The sequence below is a fragment of the Gadus macrocephalus genome, chromosome 13, assembly GCF_031168955.1.
Source record: "Gadus macrocephalus chromosome 13, ASM3116895v1".
Lineage (NCBI taxonomy): Eukaryota > Metazoa > Chordata > Actinopteri > Gadiformes > Gadidae > Gadus > Gadus macrocephalus.
This window is the reverse complement of record NC_082394.1, coordinates 6,849,013-6,875,304: the sequence shown is the minus strand read 5'-3', so window position 1 is coordinate 6,875,304 and position 26,292 is coordinate 6,849,013. Positions and strand designations below refer to the sequence as shown.

Here is a 26,292-nt window from a genome sequence, read left to right as displayed (position 1 = left end):
TTGCCTCGATTACGATGACACCTTATATTGAAAATATGATTCATATTGTGTTATTGAAATTGGATTGAATGGTTTGTATTTCTGGATTTGAAACCTTCAAGTCAATAAAATGAAACGGCGAGTAAATAGTCATAGTCTGTTAGCCGCCATGCTGAGGTAGACCATGCTTCACCCAAAGCCTTTGTTCTACACAAAGGCTTGGACCACAACAGCTATGTTTGTGGGATGTGGCCTTACCTATTACAGGAGGCCTAAATATGAATATGAACCTTATTCAAATGCATTACCATATTTTATGTTAACATTTTGATGAAATTGAATTTATTTTATCTGCAGAAAAGTGCTGTTAAAGCATATCTGAGTAATTCTAAGCCAGACAGATTCAATAAAGATATTTGAGAGTTAAGGGCATGTAACCTGCCATAAATGATTAAAATAAAAAAAGCTTTACAGGATTAGAGTAAGCGGGCAGACCTCAAGGCCATGTGTGTAAATCCACATCTAACAAAGATCTTGTTCGTATCGATTGAGACAACTGGAATCAGGTCAAGGATTATCTACATAGATTTCATTCAATATAATAAACATGTTTTATCATTTTGGATCATTTTCTCAATGAAATAACTTTATTGTGTTTGAATGAAAGTAGGATTAATATTTAAGTAATTCAAAAGAAAATGACAAGGTGGATACGTTGATATCATTACAATGCTGTTGTTTAGGAATGTTTGGGCATTTTCAAGAAATGATTGTCAAAAAAGTAAAATAGTAACCTTAATGGTAAAATTTAATATTAACAAAATATAAGACTGTCATACAAACATGGATTTATTTTTTAACAATACATAAACAATATACCTGAACCCATTTTTTCCCAAATTACTAAAATGTGGAAAGTAAATCCTAAAGCAATTCCTTTGTCACCTTAAGATGCGTCTAGCGAGCCTGCGAGCGTCGCATGAGAACAAAAGCGGGACACACTGTTCCCGATGCTCTTTGCGCGCAGCTGTGTCTCGCGTCGTGTGAGCACGCGTGTCTGTAAAGCGTTGAGGACGAGCCGAAGCGACGCGTTGCATTTCATGGACGTCCGGTACAGAAAACACCTGCAGTGGCCTTGATAAAGCCTGAGAAGTGAAGTGAACGTCTATAAGGAAAGTATCAAATGATATATAGGGGACTCACCCAGTGCCAGCCGCAGTGGTGGCCTTGATGGAGTTGATCCTGAGGCGGATAGCGATGTTTCTCAGAGCCTGGACGGTCTGCTGGTCTGGCTTGTGGTAGTCCTCCATGAAGGCAAACTGAAAAAGTTCCAGGGCAACAAAAAAGTGGAACAAATACTTTAGGAATGTGTGTGTGTGTGTGTGTGTGTGTGTGTGTGTTTGTGCGTGTGTGCGTGTGGGAGTACAGTGAGCCAGGGATGGGTAGGACTTGTGTGTTGAGTGGCAGCAGAGAGAGAAAGAGAGAAAGGAGGGAGAAAGGAGAGAGAAGCAGGATTTATCCTGTCGGGCGAAAATAACTCCCCCCCCCCCCTACCCTCATCGTCCTCCTCCTCATCCAACGCCGCCCCTCCCACCCCCACCCTAACACGGATGAATGCACACACAGGAGGGTGCTGCCCAGTGACGAGGGATGGGTCTCTGTGTCGAAGTCAAACCGCAGCCATTTCATTGGTTACTGTGTGACATGGACGCAGTGGGGTGGGCGGGTCCCAGACTACGCCACGGGTGGGGACACATTTGGAGAGGGGGCGGGCTGGTGGGGGGGGGGGGGGGGGGGGGGGTATTGCAGATGGGCGGATGACAGGACGGCAGACATCTTTGATGCATGCAGTAGCAGTTAATTCATTTGGCTTGACTGTCAAAACTCATAACTTGAGACGATCAGAGCGATTAGCTGTTCTTTGTTCTGTACACTACCCCCCCCCCCCCTCGTTGTTGAACCCCACAGCCCCCACCGGATCACATACTCCCGGTTGAATCAGCGTCGCTGTCTGTTAGGATTTTAGATTGGAGATGTTATGTGAGTCGATGTGACAAAACAAAGGGTAAAGAGGCAGCAATGAGATCTTCGTGAGAAGCATTTATTTTGTATTAACAAGTGTTCAACTTAAGATTGCTCAAGCTTTCCCTTCAAATCCTGACATAAACATGTTCAATTAGAGTTATCGATCTTGTACTACACCTCTTTGAACTGTTCTTGTGTTGTGCCAAATGTACGGTCAATTACTATCGCCATAGTACGGTAGTGTAGTAGTCTGTGTATATTATTTGTAGGATTTATATATCAAGATATCAATCAATGAATGCAATAGAAAGTTACATTCAGCTATTTTGTCGTACACCTCTGATGATGTAAAATAATGAATTGTAGAATAGTGCTTTGTGGATGATATTACAGCCTGCTGGCGTGTGCAGTGAGAGGTGCATGCATGTGCAGCGAGGGGTGCATGTGTGTGCAGCGATGTAGAAAAAAAGTAGGTATTAGACTGGCCTGCCACCCAGAGGATAACAATGAACGTGCATGTGCCTTTTTTCAACAATTAATCAATATAGTTATCTTACTGCATATACCAAAATTTACAGTGTATCCATTAGTTCATTTGAGACAATGACGAAATATTATATAATATATAATCTAGAAATATTTTACATTTTTACCATTAAAAATGTAAAATATGATTGAAGGAAACTACGTAGTGTATTTATTTCATTAGTATTTGCAAATATGTTAGGTTGAACAAAAAAAAGGAAGTGTGAATGCAGGGGAGACAAGCTATCTATCAAATCTATCAATTTAATGCAGTGTTTGTGAAAGATTGCATATCTTGTAATATAGTAATTATTATTGCTCTGAATACAATTTTATAAAATGTGGAAATTAAATCATCAATAGCTGAAATAAGTTATATGCAATGAATAGCTCAATTATTACATCACTCCATTTTTTATGTGCTTTCTGTCCACACGAGTTGTATTATCACATAATATACACTAGAGGACACTGTCACTCAATTCATGTGCAATGTAAACGCTTGTCATATTTTTATTTAAATATTTTTATATAAATAGATTAATAACAGGAAAGCTGTTCTTTAATGATGTGATCATTTTCAAATATTAGGCAGTGCATGTGTGCACGTATGTGTGTGTGTGTGTGTATATGTGTTGTGTGTGTGTGTGTGTGTGTGTGTGTGTGTGTGTGTGTGTGTGTGTGTGTGTGTGTGTGTGTGTGTGTGTGTGTGTGTGTGTGTGTGTGCGTGTGTGTGCGTGTGTGTGTGTGTGTGTGTGTGTGTGTGTGTGTGTGTGTGTGTGTGTGCATTTTCGGCATATTCTTCATATGATGGTTGAAGTAAAATCAATTCTGTTTTCTCTCGAATTCCCTTTAAACCACATCGGGGTCAAGCACAGTCTCTGATCTATCAAGTTAATCACCTGTCTTGTGTTTATTATGTTTCTGATTTATGTTTTATTTATTTACGACTCCAATAAACGGACAGTTGTTACTTCTTTAATCTCAACGGCCAAAACACAACCAAGACCTAAAAAAATCATGGATACACCAAAGGCTGACCTCTCCTCAGTGATTAGCTCCCCCCACGTGACGCGCTTCCCAGGGCTGCTATGCATCATCTCGCTGCTTCTACACATCATCTCCCGTGTTCCTCTTCTGTGCCGTGCCTGTGAAGTCATCAGACCCCAGCACCTTTAACCTTCCAGCTCCAGTGACGCCACAGTGCTCTCCCTCCCCCTCTCTCTCTCTCTCCCCCTCCCTCCCCCTCTGCTCCCCCCCCCCCCCCCCACCCGTTCCCACCGACGCTGTCCTTCTCCCCGCTCCCCATGCAGCTCCTCTGGGCTCCTGAGTCCCGTCAGAAAGGCTCTTCCTCAAAGAGCCCCACAGGTGTCAGCCAATGGACGCCTGCGAAGAGGACGCCACATGACGCGGCGCAACCAATCTTAAGGCTCCACTGCGGCACACTTCCTGGAGGGAATGTACGTCCAGAGTGCACGAACATTTCTATTTTTATTCCCTCGGATGGAAAAAAGAGGAGCGATGCGACCGCTTTTTAAAACATTTGCCTTAATATAACACAGGGCATGTGTACGTGCATATTTTCACCGTTTGAACGACGCCGGTTGGGTGAGATAGATGTGTCTGTTTCTGATCAAGCACCAGTCACACACCTACATGCACAAGCGGTAACGGAAGAAAAAACATACTCTCTGCCAAAGCATGCAAACCAGACAGAGATGAGAAATGAACACACACATCCTTGCACGCACACTCACACACGCTCAAAAACACACACACACGCACAGCGTGTTCCATTGCTTTAATGCCAGTTACTCCTTGAGGCCTAGGCCTCTTCCTGCTCTAATCACTCCATTGCCTTGGACCGCTCAGCGGTCACAGCACTTACCCTTCAATCCAAGGGCTGTCCGTCACCCAAAGTCCCGCCCCCTTGACAATGCATGACAACAGCAGACGATCCATGGCTGACAGATCAACACAGCCATCATCAGCAGATGTTCACTTGATCGCCTTGGCATTGGCGTTGTTGATCCTTCGTGACGGGCAGGTGCGGTTTGAGGCCGAGGGAAGACCTTGAGAGGAGAGACAAAATGGAGACAATAACATTAGAGAGGAGAAGATTATGGACAGGGTCGGACTAGGCGAGGACTAAGACAGCAGATGGTGTAAAATGGTGGGAGTTGGGCAAAGGGGTTGTTATTCAAGAGACAACACAGTCAGAGTGGTAGAGAGAGAGAGAGAGGGCGAGGGATATAGAGATTCACTGTGAGACAGTGGGCTCAGCGGTGAAGTTGACGATGTACTTGGAGAACAGCTGCGCCGCAGGGCTTTCAGGCTACATCACTACTGCTCTCCTTCAAGCAGCTCCACCAACACACACACACACACACACACTAGCTATCCCTATCTCACTCTCTTGCTCTCCTCATTCTCCATCCCTCGCTCTCTATGGTGCTCTCTTCCTCACTCCCCCCCTCTCTCTCTCTCTCTCTCTCTCTCTCTCCCTCTCTCTCTCTCTCTCTCTCTCTCTCTCTCTCTCTCCCTCTCTCTCTCTCTCTCTCTCTCTCTCTCTCTCTCTCTATCTCTCTCTCTCTCCTATTCTTCTCTTGCTCTGCACTCTCTCGTCCTCTCACTTGGTTCATCTCACTCTCTATTCCTTCTTGCTTCCTCTCTTCTCTCAAACACAGCAATACAATGGCATACACACATGCACACACGCACATGCGCACACACCCACACACACACACACACACACACACACACACACACACACACACACACACACACACACACACACACACACACACACACACACACACACACACTTAGACACAGTGACAAGCTCACTAACATGTCATGTTCAGCCTCATAGAAATGCAAAACACCTGATTATGGCGTCTGAACACAAAGCCGTACTGCAAGGGGAGCCAGATTAGATTCTGAGTGTTTGGATAAGGCTTCCGTTTAGACACAGGACTATCCACCTTCACACCTCACCACATTTTAGAGCTGGCTAAAATGTGCTGACCGACGTTTGTTAAATGATGCTAACTTGAGACACATCCACAAGGCGGGCATGTTATAAAAGGCTACATTAGACATGCCCAAGTGAACAACATGACACATGCGCACACATATGAGTTTTCGTGATATTTTACCCAACACACACATTGGGGCCACATTCAAAGCGGATACTAAATTATAGATTGAATCAGGACAAGCTCCCGAAAGGAAAAATAGTCTTTTTAGCATTTTGATGATTGGCTCGTAGCTTGAGTGAAGCTCTTGTATGCTGGCGAGAGATTTCCAGACAATCAGATTGAAAAGACTCGTGGCGGGGGGGGGGGGGGGGGGGAGGTACAGTGAGCCGATATGGGAGACAGAGGACAAGGATGCGCAGAGATAAAGCAAAACGCATGTATAGGAGAGCCAGAAATACACCAGCAGCTGTTTTTCATGAATGCCAAGCGTAAAAGAAACACAGACATTTTAACAGCTGGAAGAGACTCATTACTCCCATTCAAAAGTAGGCCGTAGCACAGAAACCAGCGGTCCAGATATTCCCATGTAAGGCCGTATTCACCACAATGAATGACACATTACAGCTTGCATGACAACCGCGGGGCTAACACCTACATAAGCACATGTGTCAAGGTAGTATTTGGGAATTGGACAACTTTTTGGCAAACATTTCAGCAGCTAGTAAGAGGGAGCCTTTCGCTAGTTTGTGGAGGTTGAGAGTGGGTAAAGAATAAGGATTCCTAGAAGTTGTTGTATCGTTGTACCGTTGTTAGACAGCAGGTTAACATATAGAGCCACATGGCCTCCACACTCCCTGGTGGGGCCGCTGCAACGCGATCTGTGTTTTTATTCCATTTTTTGTTCAAAACAAACTGCAATGCGCCAGTCTCCGTACAGGACCTGGGGAGAAACGTTGTATCGTTCTCATACGGGAGGGGAAAAAGCTTTTGCACAGACACACACACGCACGCACGCACGCACGCACGCACGCACACACACACACACACACACACACACACACACACACACACACACACACACACACACACACACACACACACACACACACACACACACACACACACACACACACACACACACACATGTGCATGGGCGTGCATGCACACACATATGCACAGGAACCCCCATGAAAAAAATAAAAAAACACAGACGCAAGCATCAGTTATTTCAGGTGAATGAACATTGTGTATAATTGCTATTTCAACCATCCCCACAACCACAGAGTGGTCTTTAAGCGATGAGACATCATCGTTGTGGCAGGTAGAGAGGGAAACCAGGCCATGCGAGACTCAGGAGAAGGACACTAAAGGTGGGTCTGAGAGAGGACACGCTGGAGAGTTGTTGGATCTTGGAACCTGAACTACATCTAAAACACACAAGCATGTTGGTTAAGGGCAACGTTCTGACCAACATAATGGATGCAGAATGGAAACTATATTTTTATTTTGGGAGTGTTGCTGACCGACAGTGTCATAAGATGTCAAAGTGTCATTGTGTCAATGTATTTATTAAGTATTTTGTTCTAATCCTGTACTTACATTTAAGTTCACTGAGCAATATTATGCATTTCAGACCAATAACTATTTTGGTACAATAATAGCTATCGTATATATATTCTCATATGGATCTTACAAGCATGGTATGACCTTTCGATCTTAATTCTCCCAGTCAACATGAGTATCAGTAGTATCAGTAGGGATCTGATCCAATATCGTCCATGTAACTCTAAACAGAGAAAATAAACGTTTTAGTTGCATTAAACACAGCTGCACACACATTACTGCTTTTCTGCCTCCACCAAGCTACACACATGGACACAGAGTACTCAGTCCAGAGTTTAATAATTCAGACACATTCTCGTAGAAACCATTATCTTGGGTAGACAGGTAAGGTGATACAGCAGGTGAGCCTAGCCTCTCTCTCTGGCCATTCTATCGCCACCCATCGCTTAATCCTGAGTCTTCTTCTGGCCAACAGAGTATGTGTCTCTGTGACGTTTGTGTTGTTGTTATTGCCGGTGACTTATAGGGGACACCAAGGATTTTCCTCGAGAACAGAAGGTAGGTAGCTTATACTACTCATCTGTAGGGAATCTGCTTGTATGACTGAAGTAGGCAGTTTAATTTCTTTAATTTTTTATTATTTTATTTTATTTTATTCATTAGCTATTAAGATGGACTGGTGACACTTTTCTGCAGTTGAATGGCTAAATTCTATTGTTAAGGCTGCAGTTGAATGGGTTTACTCTATGGTTAAGGCTACGCTAATGTAATAGTGGTTTAATTGACCAATTCATACAATCCAATTTGTTGATCTCAATTTGTTTTGTAAATTAGGTTAAATAACCAGATTGCTGGGCCGTACAGGGAACTGTAGGCAATTTTTCCTCATTACTGTTTAACAACGGGGGACTTCATTTGTTACAATTAACGCAGGGTAAATATAAAAGTGCATTGAAATATTTTGAAACCAGACATAGTTTTATGACAATGGGCCTGTCTCAGAGACAGAACGCCTTACAAACACAATAGAGATATACATAACAAATATGGATTTGAAATATTAAATACAGATCGTCTACATGGGGTACACATACACACGTGTAATTCCCGTGAAGAATATTCTGGAACGTATGCGTAACTGTAAGAAGAGAGGCAGGAGGCACTGCGGTGTTAACTTACTTTCTCATTGGGGATGACTTTGTTGGCTGAAGGTTAGCAGAGTTAGGCCCAGAGTTACCAAAGGACAATTTAGACCAATAGATGATATTATTATTGTGATGAACTACTGGATTAATAAAACATGTGTTACATTTTAATTTGTCGAATTACGTCAAATTACTATTATAATCATGTTATTTATTTTAAAGGATTGGATTTTAATGGGAAGTGTTGTGAGCTTCGTTTCTGAACTGGTTGGGCAGAGCTTCATTGCCAAAAGGCTAGTATAGTAGCAGTGGTGGGTTCAGAGGATGGTGTCAGCTGCCAAGGTCACACACTTATGGGATAGACGTTTACCACATAACATCCCCATATCCTCCCATTCTAACATAAACTGTGATGAACCCTCACATGGTTTTTGTTTTTTCCACTGGCACAAATGTATACATATTTATGCTTTCACATTTTTTTTTAGCAAATTTGCATTATTGTAGGGCAAAGGAAATCTAGCGCAAACCAAAACAATGCTGGAACGTTGGTGCCATTTTGAATGAATCTTTTGGCCCAATGTTGTCTTTCCATGGACTAATACACACCATGATGTGGCCCTATTACTTCCAATTATTTTTTAACGTACCAGCCTAGGGAAAAGCACTTCACCAAACACACGCAAAACACACACATTAAACTGTTGTTGTTCTTTTGCTCTGTTAGCTTACCTTGCAATGCAAATAAGCAAAATGCATGTGAAGAAACAGAGGAGGGACACACAGCCAGAAGGAAGAGAAAGAAAGAGAGCTATGTACTCTTTACTGTTCACTGACGCCGTGACGATGAACTGGCTGCACGCCGCAGATGATGATGAGGATGCTCTGTTCTCTCGTGCGCACTCTCTCCTGTCTCCCGCTCCCCACGAGCATCATGGAGGGGCTTAATTAATGCATAGCTCATGTGTCCCTCCTGCCCCGCAGCCCGTGCTTTTCCTTTGCCCTTTGAGTCCGGTCCTGCGTTATATCGTCCGCCAAATCCTTGGACTTTTCTCGGTGTATGGAGAGGAGGACCGTGGCAACAATTAAGACTCCAGTGAAGGTATGGCATTGTATGGTTCCTATGTAGTCTGCGGTGTGAAGTTAGCCTCCTAGCCTAGCTGCGGTTTTAAATAGGCAATGATGTCGCTGTTTTTCATGCTTTTCAGAGGACAGTTATTAATGGCCAATTTCCGTGCGACCGGTTGCCCTTCACACTTATAAGCGAGGCTTTTATTTATTTTTTTGCAGTGAGCATCACGTTACATGCACGGTACACACGGTGGGCAATTTGCGGACGCGGACGCGTCTCTCCCAGGCTGGACGGTAGGTAACCCGTAACCCATTTGGACAGGGGGATGTTGCATGTCGGACCGGCCACTATATGAGCCGTCGGTCGTCGGACCGCCAGGGATGAAGAGCAGCTTTGTTGTAACAGCTCGGCCAGCTGTTTTCCGCTGAGCGTCGATAAGACCTGACGGCGATGCGTTGCTCAGTTTTTTTTTTTTCAACCGCTGTCAGAGCCTCGCGTCAGGCTGTCATTTCACGTCGTTTTTGGGATTATTATCTTTTGTAGCGATTTTTTTTTTTACCTTGCTCGCTTTTCAAGGGGAAATGATTTGGACAGTTTCAATTGTGGTGGCATTGTCACGACTCGATGGGTGTAATGTCTGTGTATATTCTCAACACGAACACGGTCCCGTGCTCCCTGTTATAGACGTGGCATTCATATGAATAATCCAAAATGCGATTATATGATACATTGTTTTCGCACATTGGCCTTGTACTACCGTAGGCTAGAATAAAGCACAGCAGTGTAGAGGACGACGTGGCTCTCTCAAGGCAATCATATCAACAGCGCCGACAGTCGTAAAAACATTCAGATCTTACATCATTTAGCAGATTCAATTTTTTATATTGTTTTATATGACCGTGTTTATTTCTTTCTATGCGTGGCCTGTTCGTAGCTCAAGCACCTACACATCTGATTTGAACAAGTGTTGTGTTAGTGTGAATGTAGCCTACATGCTTAATGATCTGCATGTGTTTTGGGTCAGGATTCATTTTTCAAGCAGTGGTGATATTTCATTGCTGCTAAATGAATAATGGATACTGTAAAACGATGATACAGTGAAATGTATTGCATATCAAAATCTATAGACAGGTAGCTGGATAGATGGATGGATAGATAGATAGGCTGACAGACACACACAGACAGACAGACAGACAGACAGACAGACAGACAGACAGACAGACAGACAGACAGACAGACAGACAGACAGACAGATAGTTTGATTTGCTATCTTACATGATATCTTCTCTTTTGTCAATCACCAAAATTAATTAATTTATGAATTATGATTATGGAGGCAGATTGACGAGTCTGACATTAAACTTATCGTTGGCTAGCTGTGAAGACATTGGAGCGAAGCACACTGGGGTGTTATTGACATTAACATTAAGCTACAGGCTTATTCACCCATCTAACCTCTCCCGCTTGAATGCTTCTCTTCAGTCTACATGTTCAGCTCACTGCTGGGAAACAAGACACATTCACTTAAATGATGAGATCGCTAACCTTAAAGGAATCGCTCCTCGTCTTTGGCTATTTCCTATTGAACCAGGATAATCGTCATGCCCCCATCCTTCACCTTTGTACCAATAGAAAACCCTAACGGTCTAAAGCTCACTACACTGAGAAGCATCACTGGTGTAGTGAAACACCTGGGTTTGGGAGACCAGAATCAGAACGTCCCCCCTTAGTATAGACGAGGCGCGGTGTATCCGACTATGTTCAGTACTGAGTGTGTGTGTGTGTGTGCTGTATCCAACTAACTCCTGTCCTCTCTCTCCCTCCACCCCACCTCGGGCATCCCTCAGAGGCAAAGCTATGCCAGCGGCAGCGGCGTCTTTCTTCCTGGTGAGGTGCGGGCCGACCGGTCAGACCCTGCTGCCTTGTTCTAGCGTTGCTGTCTACCCTGGCAGGTCCATGCTGCTGGATGTTAGTCCCAGAGCCACGCCCGCAGCATGAGCGCCAACGGGCCCGCCCCAGGCCCAGTCCCCCCTACGGCCCCACAAGCCCCCGCCCCCGCCCCTGCTCCGGCGCCCGCCCCGGCGCCCACCCCGGCCCCAGCGCCGCCCCCCGCGCCCACCGTCCCGGCGGCCACAACCACCATCCCGGTCGGGGCGCTAGCGCAGAAGAAGCGGCAGCAGTATGCCAAAAGCAAGAAGCAGGGCAGTAACGCCAACAGCAGGCCGCCCAGGGCTCTGTTCTGCCTCAAACTCAACAACCCCATACGCAGGGCCTGCATCAGCCTGGTGGAGTGGAAGTATCCTTTGTGCCGTGGGGCTGGGTGGGGCTGGGTGTAGAGGATGTCTGGACTGGGACGTGTATTAGTGTAATAGTGCATGAATTAGTGTGTGTGTATCTTAGATTTGTATTGTAGGTATGTTTTTGTTAGTGGGTTTGTATGTACTGTTGGTTACATTTTTGTTGATGATGGGTATATATATCGATATATGCATTGGCTACTATATATTTGTAAGTGGGTGTAAATGAATTGGTTACCATGTTTTAGTTATATGGTATAATACGTATTGGTTACAGAATACAGTGTTTGTGTGTGGGTGTATTGTTTTGACAGATTTGACAGAAAACATTCCTTTGACATCCAACCATGTCACAGATTCCGGTAACTGTCCTAAGTCAGATGTGGTTTTAGTCTATAGATACATATCTATACTGTAAACATCAGGTATCTACAGTATATGTTAATAGTCAATCTGCTAAATTGCCGCTTCTAAGCTGCCATTTACATAATGAAACGCATTTAGAGCAATGCTAAACTTGAATGCTAAAAAGGGCACCTACTTTACTTGATGTGTGATCTATGTTCAAAAACAATCTGAGCTTTCCTTAACATTCCTCCTCAGGCCATTTGATATCTTTATATTAATTGCGATTTTTGCCAACTGTATGGCCTTAGCTGTCTATATTCCCTTTCCTGCAGATGATTCCAACTCCACAAACCACGACCTGGTGAGTAAAACACAGTCCAAGCCTCAACCGATGAGTTCAAATCGCTCCGTTGTTGTTATTTGTGCTGTCTCTGGGAAATATCTGACGTGTCATCAGATCGCTCAATGTGCAGTATCACATACAGCATAAGCGGACTCATAGCAGGCTTTGTTGAGTTTCTAGCGTCTAGTTAGAGTAGTTTCTTAACGCCTCTTCTCAAAACAGAAGAGGCGTTAAGTTGTGTCTTCAGTGGCTTGCTTCATCATGCTGAATATGAACACTGACTGTGCTTATGCGGAGCAACATCTCCACCACAGTCCTCGCCGGTGATATATCATGTCATAGCTTATCCTCTATGGAGGTATTATTCAGCTTTCTATTTTTAGGGTTCCTCATCACTGCACCATTCGGTGCACCTTTTGCATATATGTCTATGTGATGAATTATGGGTGACGTAGTGTTGTAAGCAATGTTCCACAGCTGAGGACCAGTGTGTTGCTCTGTGGCTGCCAGACAACACACACAGATTCGTTTTTTTTAACAAGCGCAGTATTTAGTGCCTCTGTTCAATGATTCATACAGGGCTCATATGTCTGCCAGCGCAGAATATTCTTTGAAGTGACATCTTAAAGCGAGCGGCTTTGTACGGGTTACCAGATGGCCATAAAGGGAATTAAGGCAGAATGTATGTTTTTATAACACTTTTAAGACTGTGCTGCTGTATACACAACCAAGCTAAACCTTGGGTGTCAGTGGGTGTTTGGAGAAGTGTGTGCCGGTGTGTGCCTTCCAGTTTAACCTCAGTTAGGATGACCTCCGGCGGTGAGTTTGCATGCTGGTGTTGCATTGAAGGAAAGTAGGTCACCCGAGACAATACAGTGTGACACTGTATCATTTGGGATGGCAGTACTACCTGGGAACCAAAGTTAGGCAAGGAGAAGTTTCTGCAGAATGACCGGAATATGTATGCAGCGGTTATGGAGTCTGTAGAGGTTATTGAGTAACAAAGAGGACCGTATTTATAATGGTGCCTTGGATTTGTATTCTTTCTACCACCTGTCCCTGAGACTCAAATGTGTGCTGTTTTTTTCATGGATCTTGATCATAATACTGAGCGATGTTTGATGAATGATGAATTTGTTCACTATACATTACAAAACTTGAAATAATATGATGCACCACCGTGCTTTTGGATGGGCCAGGGGAATCATAATTGTATTGATGCAGTTAGATCATCTATGTCTATGACATGGGTCTCATATGAGAGATCAAGCTGATGAGTCGAAATCATGCTTTCTATCACATATTTCATGTGGCAGTCGCAGTGATCACACAAAGAAAATAAGAACACAAATAACTATTTCGTTGTCCTTATTCAGAATTTTTCCGTGTTGAAGGGAACTTGTAAAGCACAGCTCCAAACGACCTGGGTTTGGTGTGGGATACGATTTTGCAGTGTCACCGTTAGTTCAGAGCCCAGTCAACACAGTACAACGTTTATTTATGTTCCTGCTGCTTTACTGCAGAGGTGGAACAACAGCACGCTTTGTAGGGCAGGTGTACCAGCGTGCCCTCAGTGGTTTCATACAGTATCCATACCGTACACACCGGAGGAGTGTGTGAGAGAGAGAGAGAGAGATAGGGAGAGAGAGAGACGGAGCCATAGAGGGAGAGAGAGAGAGAGATAGGGAGAGAGAGAGACAGAGCCATAGAGGGAGAGAGAGAGAGAGATAGGGAGAGAGAGAGAGAGAGTGAGAGTGGGAGATGTAGAGAGAGAGGGAAAGAGAGGAAGCCACAGAGAGAGAGAGAGAGAGAGGGAGCGAGAAGGAGCCATAGAGAGGGAGAGAGAGAGAGAGAGAGAGAGAGAGTGGGAGACGTAGAGTGGGAGAGAGAGAGAGAGAGAGAGAGAGAGAGAGAGAGAGAGAGAGAGAGCCAAAGAGAGAGAGAGAGAGAGAGAGAGAGAGAGAGAGAGAGAGAGAGCAAGAGAGAGAGCCAAAGAGAGAGAGAGCGAGAGAGAGAAAATGCTGAAGTGGCTTGAAGTGGCAGCCAGCGGGCCGGGCTGTGGAGCAGTGTGCCATCTCGCACCGCTTTGCTCTACAGCTCAAGATAGATGCTGTGGAACTCAAGGTGTGTGTTGCTGAGAAAGCTTTAGCTGCAAAATCATCGCAGAGCCACACACCGCCGAACTGAGCACAGCGTGGAGACAAAGAGAGACACACAGAAACCATTTGAAGCAACCGACCGACGGTTCTCAGCAGATATTGTCCTGCAAATCTAGCTTCAGAGCATCCTGCAGATCATGCTGGGAAAAGCGAGGCAAACAGTGGTGTGTTGTTTGATACCGAAGAATTATCCAGTGCTGGAAAACACAGTGTAGAACATGCTGGATGAACATTGATACGCTGCAGTGCGACAATGCACTGGTTCTGGTCCACTGGTCCTGTTAGCTAGGCGTATTCAAATGCTGCTCATTATAGACCTAAAAAGAAAGACACATTTTCCCTGGGGCTAAGACTCCCGGCCCTCTACCACCAGGAGGCACCAGTGAGCAGTAGTCACACACACACACAAACAAACACACGCATACACACACGCATGCATACGCGTGCACACACACAACCCGCACACACTCACACACACACACACACACACACACACACACATACACTCACGCACACACACAACCACACATACCCACACTCATACACACACACACACACACACACACACACACACACACACACACACACACACACACACACACAAATACACACACATACCAACACACACACACACATACTGAATCTGATACACACACAGATTCAGTAACTCAGCCCCCACCTCTATTGGCCTGTTTTCTCTTGTTACTTCGAGGCTGTATCCTTTTCCATTGTATGCTCTGGGTACACTACACACATTTAAACCAACGCCTGTGTTCTCTCTCCACCATGTCAAAGGAGCACACAGTCATACACCTCAGCCGCAACAGACCCCCCTCCCCCTACACTCACACGCACACCCTTTATTTTGCGTTAAGGTCATTTCTGACCCATCTATCTGTGCTTCACACACACACTGCGGGCAGCTCCCCGACGCTGAAGGTAACAGAGCACTTTCAAACAATGACCTTTCCGCGATGGATGTGATTCATGTATCTTACCCTTCACCAGGTAACATGCAGTGCATCTAGCATGCTTCTCGTCGAGCATGATTTCCCTGTATCGCTGTCATTGCATAACCTCCCATTCGCCAGGCTATTTATTGTAGTGAGGAGGACAGGAGGAGACCATCTCACAAAGAGCGAAATGACCATCCACCCAATAGAGAGGTAGCGTCAGGAAAGCACTCAGAGACTACCGTTCTTGAGGAGCTGCTGCTATTGGCTGCTCTCACACTGTTATTCACACACAACGAATACCTTTTTATATTGTGTTTACACTATATGAATCGCTGCTTATTTGTGTCATACGGTTCTGTTGTCAAATTATATTGAAACGTTCAGGGAAAACTGTGTGAGCTCTGTTGGATCGCTTGGTTGAATTAGCAGTAATTATCAACAGCCCTATTGTGATGGCTCAGAGATCCTACTGACAACGACTCTGCTGAGTTGTTCTGGCCGCTTGATTGCCATGCAGGGTATTGTGTCGCGTTGTGTAAAACAGTCCCTCCGGAGCCCGTGGGAATGGATCGAGCACGATCCTGCCAGGGACACTGGCCTCCACGTCATCACCTTCGACAGCACCAGCCCGCCCTCTATAAGAGTGGCTAATGGTTTATTCTCAGGCTGCTGGAAATCTTGTTATAGCCGTTCAAGCTACGCCCGGCGTTTCCCACATGCGGCGTGAGGAGAAACAACACAGCACGGTTCAAACGCCGGTTTCGGTTTGGATTCCGCATTCGGGTTGCCATCGGTACTGCACCCCGGCCATGTGGTTAGCACGTTTGGGATGTTTGTTAGCTGTAAAGACAGCCAGCCCTAGCGCCGAGAACAGCACTACAATTTGGTGTGTTTGCAACAAGGGGACAGAGAGGGGGGGGACGGAGGGGGGGACGTGTTTGACGGGGCATAGGCCTACATCCACGAGAGGCGTTGCGCTCAGAGAGCATGTGTCAGTGTTTTGGCTGTCTAACGAGATGTAGTAGCGTGTAAGCATGTACGTGTGTGTATGTATGTGACAGAAACAAACAGTTGGCGGTGGGTGTTACTGTGGCTGGCAGGAGCGGCGCGGTCTAGATTGTGGACTCCCAGGGAGAGGAGCGCGGAAGTGTGTGTTTAGTCACTTAAGTAAACTGCTCATTTGCCGCTCACGCCAGCTTTGCCCCTGCCTGTTATCCTCAATGCGGATATGTGAGGAGAGAATCCGGTCCGTGTGTGTGTGTGTGTGTGTGTGTGTGTGTGTGTGTGTGTGTGTGTGTGTGTGTGTGTGTGTGTGTGTGCGTGCGTGCGTGCGTGCGTGCGTGCGTGCGTGCGTGCGTGCGTGCGTGCGTGCGTGCGTGCGTGCGTGTGTGTGTGAGCCACACACCATGGCACTGATTGCTTTGTATGGGAAGTGGTGGAAATCGTCTACTCAGGTTTAACCCACTCCTACTCGTATCTCTTACAAACAGCGTCGCCACAGCCGTAGAATAGTAATTGTAAACCCATAAAAAGAGAAAGAAATGAAAGTGGTGACAATGAAGTGTCGGAACGCTTTCACACAATTTTTTTGGGAACTATGCTCATCGTGACTTCTCTAGGCCCGCCCCTACCCTCCCTGAACCCCTCCTTCACCCCAAGTTGAGCTGATAACCCCAGCCACAACTCCCTCTGCACCCGCCGGCCTACTTAAACATGTGTGTGTGTGTGTGTGTGTGTGTGTGTGTGTGTGTGTGTGTGTGTGTGTGTTAGTGTGTTTGTGTGTGTGTGTGTGTGTGTGTGTGTGTGTGTGTGTGTGTGTGTGTGTGTGTGTGTGTGTGTGTGTGTTTGTGTGTGTGTGTGTGTGTGTTTGTGTGTGTGTGTGTGTGTGTGTGTGTGTGTGTGTGTGATCAGTTACAATGCAAGCGTTTTTTGCTTTAAATATCATTAATGAAGATGTATGAACCAAACTGAATCCTGAGAAAGAAGTTGCTGGATTAAGAGTTTGTTAACCCTCAGACTTGTCCTCTTTTTTGAAGGCGCTGTAAGCGTTCGTTCGTCGTCGTTTTGGCTCACTATGGTCTGTTTTGGCAGTAAGCGCTCCCCTTCATCCTCCCCACATCACCATTAATGCGTGTCTTGTGTGACTCTGTCTCTTTGTCCTAGCAGCTCTCTGCGTCAGTCTTTTTTTTTCCTATCGGTTTTGTAAGCTATTCCTGGGAGCGCTGCAATCTGTAGTTTCGCTCTTTTCGCCATCCTGCAAATTGGCGGTGAACGTGCAGAGAGGACCGCCTCTTTGGGGAGTTCTGTTTCCTGATTGGTCATAGTAGGAACGGGGTATCAGCACGTTTGTTTTCTGTTTACTGTAGAGTGAAGGGACTGGTAGACCAATGTTACTGATCAAACACTTGATATCAGGGTTAGCTGTTGGAATATAGAGCTATTTCGGCGCAGTAAGTGGCCTCCGTTACCCAGCAGTGGTTGTTCCAGCGGTATACTGTTATTTTTTGTCATAGGTTGCACCGAAGAGAACAAAACGGAGATCTTCCAGATAAACACTTTAAATCTATTATATTGGAAATATATGTCCACTGTCCCGCATGCACCGGTGTGGTTTCTGAATTGATTTTCATTGCGGTGACCAGTGACCACTGACCGATAGGCCAATGTCAAACCATCCTGTGCTCTGATCAGGTGACGTCTTTCAGATATGAGGCATTCAACAGCAGTGTAGCTGCCAGGCAGTGAATCACCACTCTGGGAACACACACATAAACACACATACATGAAGACAATTCTTGTGGATGACTTTGGAATCTTGTGTTTCAAAACACAAGATCGCTTAAAATGATGACATTTTACGTGCTGCTTATAAATATTATTTATTCAGAGTTAGAATTAAACTATTATATATCATTTAAACAAACCATGTATAGTGCTAGTGTTTGCTAGAGTGTATGTGGGTGAATGTGTGTGTGTGTGTGTGTGTGTGTGTGTGTGTGTGTGTGTGTGTGTGTGTGTGTGTGTGTGTGTGTGTGTGTGTGTGTGTGTGTGTGTGTGTGTGTCTGTGAAGGAGTGGTTCCGAGGGAGAGGGATGCAGACGAGGAGAGAGGTGAGGATGCAGACGTAACGTGTAAGACATGTAACTAGGGGTGACATTGCATGAAAACACAATGAATAGCTGGAGCCAAAACAATGGACGCTGGAGATACACCCACTCTCCAGCTCATCTTGGTGTCCTTTATGGATTAGTCTGTTTGTATTACTATACAGTGCTTCTGATAAACTGTAATTCAGCCAATGTTCGTTTACCGAGAAATACTTAATGGCTAAGACATAAGACAAGAGGTTGGCATTTCAATTTAAGAGGTCCCGATTGCGACAGAAACAGTTGAGAAGGCATCCAGATGCCACTGATTGGTAAAAAAGGCTAAACTGAACATCAGTCCTCATTGGTATCCACTATCCAGCCATATTGTGTGTGTATTCAAACCATACATGCAGATGGTCAGTAACTAGCCACTACATCCATGACTGCACTCTGCCAGATCCAAAAGCACAAGAAGACACACGCACACGCCGTGACTCACAGGCAGAGGCCTGTTGGTTACAACAGAGAGGGGGATGAAGGCAGAGGTTCACAGAGTTCCGCCTGTAATCCATGCGCCTCGCGTATGAATTAATGGTAACAATAACCAGGAGACCCTGCAAATTGTTAGTTTTGTGTTTGCATTTATTTATCTGTCCGCAGGTATTGTTTGTGTGGAAAAAAAAGAATGACATGCATGGATGTGTGTGTACGTCTGTGTGTGTATGCGTGTGTGCGTCTGCGTGTGTGTGCGTTTGCATGCGTGTGTCTGTGTGTGAGAGTGTGTGTGTGTGTGTGTGTGTGTGAGAGTGTGTGTTTGGGTCTGAATGTGCCTGCATGTGTGTGGGCAGGTGGTATGAAAAGGAAGGATGAAGAAGGGGTTCTTTAATTACGTAAGGCATTGTGTGGTGTGCCCGAGGCTGTGTCCAAACAATGCACGGAGCATTTTGACCCGTGTGCTCATCGTCAACAATGGCAACGTGGTGAACGAGCGTTGCTTCCATCAAAGTGGGGCCGAGCAAAGCCATGACTGTTTTGCTAATGAGCTCAGCCTCCGTTGCTTCACAACAGAAACGTGGCAGGCTTCATTAGACTCACCTCAGAGCGGCTACTCTGGGCTGACTGACAGATGGCTACTGTATGGGAGCCATGCTGTAGTTAAGCCAGCTCGCCTCTGGAAACACTCACCGTCTCTATCCATTCAGTGGTGTATTTCAGAGTAATCTGATGTTAACTAAAAGGTGGCTGTGCTTGATATAAGGTTGGTATTGGTTGAGGTGTCGGCCCCCCGCCAAACACACACACACACATAATTACATACAATCACTATGTTAAGTGCTTTGGGTAACTTGAAAAGAGCTATGTTTATGCAATGAATGATTCATTGTTATTATTATCGTGAAGTGAATATGACATTTAAAATACAGTCATTACTGAGGATATGCAAAGGTAATGCCGTTTTAACTTTCCATAACCTCGCATGCAACCTAATATTGTAACAGCAAGAATTCACTGCGTGAATAATATGCGTCTCCAGGGATAGAGCTGACGTGTGTGTAAAGAGGGGATCAGCGGATGCCGTCGGTCACTTGATCATGGATGTAAACGTGGATAGTCAGTCAAACATTGCCAGTGTTCACACTGGGAACTGTCAGTTAGTGCCAACAATCGGCCACAGATACTGGCAGTCAATTATAGCAGTTGGATACCATAATGGATAGTAATAATAGATAGTTAGCGACTGATGCTGTTAGTTTGGGTCTTTTTCGTGCCAATCACGGAAAGATGAGATAAACGGACGGAAGCAGGAAAAAAACTGATATTTATTTTATTTGTTTTTGTCGTCATGCATAACCGATTTTTTTTTGTTACTTTCTTTGGCTGTGTGATAAAAAATAATGTTTTCATCATAATTTGTAATCAAATTTTAGATATATTGTAAGAGGTTTAGGTTAATATAGGTTTACTGGGCACAATTGTAGACCTTCTGTTTAAAACACTGAGCAGAGGGAAATCTGATACCTGAAAACACAGTTGCCATAGTAACTCAGTGGAGTATACAATAGAGTAAGAGTCAAAGATTCATACCAAATACTGTACATTTAAAGTAAATCAAATTCACCATGTTTATAGGATGCACCATGTTTATAGGATACAGACACAATGCGATGAATTCCTGTTTGAATATAGACAATTCAGTCAAGAGGAGAATATCTGAGGTGGCCCTACAGCAACATGAGGTGGATGTAGAGGGGTCTACAGTGCCTCTGCTTGTCTTAACAGGCCCAGACCAAGTGGGGTCAGTAGGGGTTCCAGAATGGTCACCGGTGTCCACATGGCACTTAAAATTGCCATTTATATCCTGGCAAGGCAGATCAGAGTCAAAGACAAAGGTTTCAGCTTTCTTCAGGACCTGTCTTTGCTTCAGTGCCGGTCTTGTTGCTACGAACAGTGTCCTCTTTCTGGGCCTTGTGCAGGTTCTAAATATTATGAGTCTCGTTGAGTAAGGCTCCTCAGTTCAAAAATAACCTCCCGTATAAAGAAACAGAGGCTTTAGAATCACCATCGTGTGAATGATGCATCAGGTCTCAATGAAGCAGAATCACCACGGACATACAGAATGCAACATTTCCCCCCCCGTACAGTCTGGCTGCACATTCAAGCACCATTACCTACAGCCCAAACCCTGCGTGAGTTGACGGTGGAGAAGAGCTCACGGCTGACGTTCCACAAGCCCCTGGCTCGCCTGGATGGAGATGATCTGTACAGACAAGCCAAGGGAGAGCGAGCTAGGTAGAGGAACGCCAAGCATGAAGAGACACACAGCCACGTCTCTCTACATGCATATATGGCGGCTCGTTGGGTACAACCTTAGAGAACAAGATGGAGAACGGAAATGTTGTGTGTCGGGCTCGTACACGGCGACGTTACATCGCGATGACAGCTTTCACATTGGAAGCATACGAGCATTTGGGTGTCAGTTCTTGTGTTGGTTTTAATGGTTCTTTTTTTGGTCATTGTGTAGTCTTTAATCATTAAATGATTTGTAATTATGGGGAAGCATTGTTGTATTTTAAACTGCCACAGCGGTTCTCGTGCGAGGCGTGGCAAAACAAAAGTTTTCGTTGGCCTAAGTTACGGGTGATTCAAATGATTTAGGATTTAACCAAACTACAATTCTCTTCTCAATATGGTAGCGTGTTGCCAACAAACGCTCCCATAATGCACTCTGATGTACAAGCACCAATCGACAAACCCACTCAGATGCTGGAATATGAAGAGAGGTCATCCGTCAAATTAATGACGGTGATGAGATTTGGACCTCGGTCTGCTTCTTTATAGCCACTATCCTATAATGCTGTGTTGTTAAGTGTCCAATTCATTTGCACTAATTGTGATACAATATTTAGTAGCTGGGTGGTAGTTTGTTGGGTCCGTCCCTGTTGGGTTAAAGCTATGCTGTTACACAAACCGGTGTGATGTCACAACGAGTCACATGTCTGCGTACTGACTGCTCCATGGACAGATGTGGCTCGTCAAACGTGCGCACCCATTAGCACTCTCGCTGGCAGAGTAATCAGTGAAAGGGCAACATATTATAGTCTGAACTGTTCAACAGAAGATGTTTTCAGCCAAAACAGAATGTATTATAAATGTTTTGTATCCAACACAAGGCACAGTCTTTCTATGAAGAGGCTGTAATATTTTAAGGTATAACAATTATATTGAAAGAATATGCTGCGTTGAATCTCATGTCAGCATATGAACACAAAGTGCATTTTGTTTACTGGACCGATTCATTTGTGTACATTACAACCTCATCGGACACACTAGTACAGCAGGTCTAAGGACTGAGGACGCTAATTGAGGCACATTCCGCCAAGCAAACAAGACAAATTAGAAAGACTTGTGTCTATTTCATTATAACCTGGATTATAGATAAAGCAATACAGCTAAATAACAGGCATGTGGAAACAGCCTTCCATAATCCATATTAATCATCATGGTTAGGTCTTTTAAATTATTTATTTTAATCAGTTAATCTAACTGATTTATCATGGAGGAAACATAGAGGTCATCAGAGAATCAGAGAATGTCAGTACACAGTTTATATCGCATGTTGTATACCGGTACCGATTCACTTGGGCAATTTTCTATTTTTCAACGCATACTCTAGATGGAGACTCATGGCCGGAGCTCCAGGTTCTCACCCTTATAGGAGCTCCAGGTTAACCTCGCTGAGACAAAGGGTGCTGGTCGTATGCCTCCGTGTCTGTTGTTGTGGCAGGCTGGGGAGGGGGCGGTTCCAACGTGGTCCTCAGGTCATCCTGGCATGTTTCTCCTGCCCTGTACAGTTTTCTGCGTTTTCCAAGTAACACGATAACGGGCGCCTTGGTTTCCTTTGCATGTGTTTTTGTCGTGATAATACTGCATTGCAATAGGTGTGAGTAGTGTAGTAGTAGGTTGTCTATGCACCCACCCATGAACTTGCAGCAGTCAGCATTTTAAAGAGCGAACGCAGCCTGTGTTCATGCTGCTTGATGTTAGACTTCATGAATCACATCATTCATCAATTTTATGAATGATTTGAGGTTGTTTTTGTCACAATTGAATTTTGGTGGTGTTCATTTGAATACATTTAACGTTTGATAAGCTATGATTAACTGCAAACTGCAGTATGTTAAACAATGGCTAAACAATATATCATTAGACAGAACAGACACAGTTTATGGAAAAGATACGGTATGCCCTATGATATTCTCACTGTACATTCTACAACATGTAACTACTGTCGATGCCCAGCAAGCCTGTTTAAAATGCAACATAAATGAGATGAGTCAGAGATATTTATGGTCTACCCCAAAGCTCTCTCCTTCCCCCATGTCCCTATTTCCCTCTTCCTTTGCTCTTTCTCCCTCCCTCTCTCTTGGCTGTGTCTCTAGGTGTCTCTCCCTCTTTCTCGTTTTGCACTTTTGGAGTGACAATCTAATTTCCTGATTAAGTATTAATGCCTGGTTAATCAGGGGAAATTGTGTAATTCGTTCATTGGCTTTAATTTAAAAATAGGTAGATCATTTGTTTTAATTACTGTAATTTGAAATGCCACATGGCTGAAAAACTATTATATGATAGCATCTATACGTATCATTCTTTCTGCGTATTACCCAGCTCACAATGAATATCCCTTCTCATAATATATGAACACCCGTGTGTGATGCCAATGCTGCCAGATCTCACCAACGTGTTAATGTAAGCTTTCAAACAACAAGAGAATATACTGGTATTCACCGCTATTATTCCAGGCTTTACCCAACAGAAGAGATTACTGCCGCTGACCTCGAGTCATTACTCTGTAAATGCCTCGATTACAGTTCACTTGTCTCTGACATTTCCTATCATCCCATCCCCACAAATTGTTCTTTTCTTTCTTCGGACCCTGAGGTCCTGAGCTAGGCTCCTCCATAAAGGAGGCATGGGCTGAAAAGCCTCGCTCAGTCTTTTGCCTCGGTCACAAAGGGGCCGGTGTCCCGTACGCATGGCTCCAGAGAGCCTTTCAGGGAGCGGTAAACTGTGAGCAAAACGCAGGAAACCTGCAATCCCGCTGCATTGTTGCTGTTCATGATGCAGCAGAGTATCAACTGCCCTGGGGGCTGTGTGTGTGTGTGTGTGTATGTGTGTGCGCACGTGTGCGTGTGCGTGTGCGTGTGCGTGTGTGTGTGTGTGTGTGTGTGTGCGTGAACTTGCGTATGTGTCAAAAGAAGATCTATCCCAAAGACAGTGATCGAGAGGGGAAACGCAAAAGAAGTCTGGGTTTATGTTGCCATGCGTGGATTTATGCTGACGCATGACGTATTTGTCCCGCGATAAAAGTGATTCATGCGCAGCACCGTGGCCGTCCTATATGGGCTGAGCTAAAGATCATTCACTGCTCCCTCCCCTTCACCCAGCCTCGAAATGCACCCGAGCCATTTCTGCTGACTGAGCGCTACTCTATCTGGTGGGGGAAGGGGGTGGGGGGAGTGGTCAGTGTTGAAATACAGTAGCCACAACTCCCGGGCAGCGTGTAAAGAGCTCGGGTTGACCCGCCCGAACTCATGTAAAATGGACGAGCAGGTGGGCCTTCCTCCTGTTTCAAGTCTCTGGGGGCGCTGCTCATTGTCTTCTGAAGTGCCGAGTCACAGCCCTCTCTCTCCGGGTCCCTCTTATGCATATCACTCCATCGCCACACCTGGTGCTGGCAGCCGCTGAGTACTGGCACTGCGCTCTGCACACACCTCACTGGTGCATGAGGTCGCTCTGTTACCCCCGCCTTATGCGTCCTGTCTGACTGGTAGAGCGGTAGAGCTATGTGCCTGGGTTAGGGCTTTGAGTCCCACTAAGCACACCTGGGCTAGGAAGGCATCCACTCTTGGTGGTGCAACATGTAAAAGTGTCCAACGAATGGCATGTCTATTGGTGTTTTGAATTAAGATGTGTCAGTATGACAAGATAACATCATTTTCAAAATTATTTTGCGTTGTTTTTGGGATGATCCGAGTATCGAGGGGAAAGCATACGCTGTGTGTGTTTGTGTGTGTCCTGGGGGCGTGACGGAAATCTCATGCTGCATACAAATCAGTGGGCATGTGTACCCAGCTGAAAGCCATGTGCAAATTGGACACAGTATCACAAATCATCAGCAGTTACAAGGCTGTGTCAGCCGCTGTTCTGTATAATCATGTAGTGATAGACGAGATCTCCAAATTAAAACCATGCTGTTTGTTCGACGGAAGACGATGCCATACTGATAAAAATATGTTCTGAGACCTTTTCACAGTTTTCTAGACGTTCTCCATACACAAAGAGTGTAACACGTTTAATGTTAATTCAAGATATTGTAAATTATACAATCCATCGTTTTTTCCTAAACAGCAAGATGACTATGATATTAAATTTGTTGTGGTAGATTATAATTTGAATGCAAATATTACATGCATGAATCATGCATAAAAATTACACCGTTGCGATATGCAGAAGAAGTTAGGTGGACAGAACAAACTTGCAGCAGTGTATTATTCAGCTTGCTTTATCCATAGACCTCTAAATAGACGTTGCATTGACTGCTTCTGCTTATTTCTAACATACGTCAACGTTAGCGCCATGTTGGACAGGCCAAGACTGGCCAGTACACATATACAAGTAATTTACTGTTTTCATTAAAGGGATCATGATCTACGGCTTGATCTATGGCTTTATCAGAGTGAACTCTCAGTTGATAAAGGCCAACCTTATGTCAAATGGGATTGGATATTGTCACTTGACAGTGGTAAGCCAATCGGAAGAAGGCTGTGCCTTGAACAGCTGATGGCATTGAGCTGATAAGCATAAGAATGGCCATGGAACATCTGTTGCCAATCACAAGAGCAGTGGCCGTATAACTGACGATAGCCAATCACAAGAGGCGTAAGCACGTCACTCATGACGGCTGATCATAAACCGGATTAGAATGTACATTTTTCATATATGTTGAAGACATATATATAGTCACGTTACAAACTTCATACAAACTAGTATTATCAGTCATCGTGTTAGAACTGTCACCAGCCAGCCAAAGATGTTACTCACACAAACCAACACACTGCTGATCTTCTAGGACTGGCCTCTACACATATACAAGGCCTATCCTTCTGTCCTGTCCTTCAATGTTGTCAGTATCATATCTTCTGGGTGAGTGATTGACAGGATTGAGCCGTGCTGTGACAGGCTTTGATACGTGTAGAAAACGCTTCATGTGACATTGATGAACTGGATTAACAGGAAGTCCCTGCTTTTGC

General features: G+C 44.8%; 2 protein-coding genes across 12 annotated transcripts in view; one reads left to right on the top strand and one right to left on the bottom strand.

Annotated features, from left to right (window-relative positions):
- Nucleotides 1-1,486, bottom strand: part of tkta (transketolase a) — a 10,120-nt gene extending 8,634 nt beyond the window's left edge. For both annotated transcript variants that reach the window (XM_060069566.1, XM_060069567.1), the window contains exon 1: nucleotides 1,183-1,486. In XM_060069566.1, coding sequence (XP_059925549.1) covers nucleotides 1,183-1,289 — 107 coding nt within the window. In that variant the 5' untranslated portion in view covers nucleotides 1,290-1,486. The remainder of the gene's footprint in view (nucleotides 1-1,182) is intronic.
- A 7,693-nt stretch (nucleotides 1,487-9,179) lies between these two features.
- The window catches only part of cacna1da (calcium channel, voltage-dependent, L type, alpha 1D subunit, a), a 65,478-nt gene continuing 48,365 nt past the window's right edge, over nucleotides 9,180-26,292 (top strand). For 8 of the 10 annotated variants that reach the window (XM_060068843.1, XM_060068842.1, XM_060068844.1 and 5 more), the window contains exons 1-4: nucleotides 9,180-9,320; nucleotides 9,509-9,583; nucleotides 11,138-11,586; nucleotides 12,191-12,296. In XM_060068843.1, the coding sequence (XP_059924826.1) occupies nucleotides 11,285-11,586; nucleotides 12,191-12,296 (408 nt within the window). In that variant the 5' untranslated portion in view covers nucleotides 9,180-9,320; nucleotides 9,509-9,583; nucleotides 11,138-11,284. The remainder of the gene's footprint in view (nucleotides 9,321-9,508; nucleotides 9,584-11,137; nucleotides 11,587-12,190; nucleotides 12,297-26,292) is intronic. The other 2 variants (XM_060068836.1, XM_060068835.1) reach the window with 2 other exon arrangements.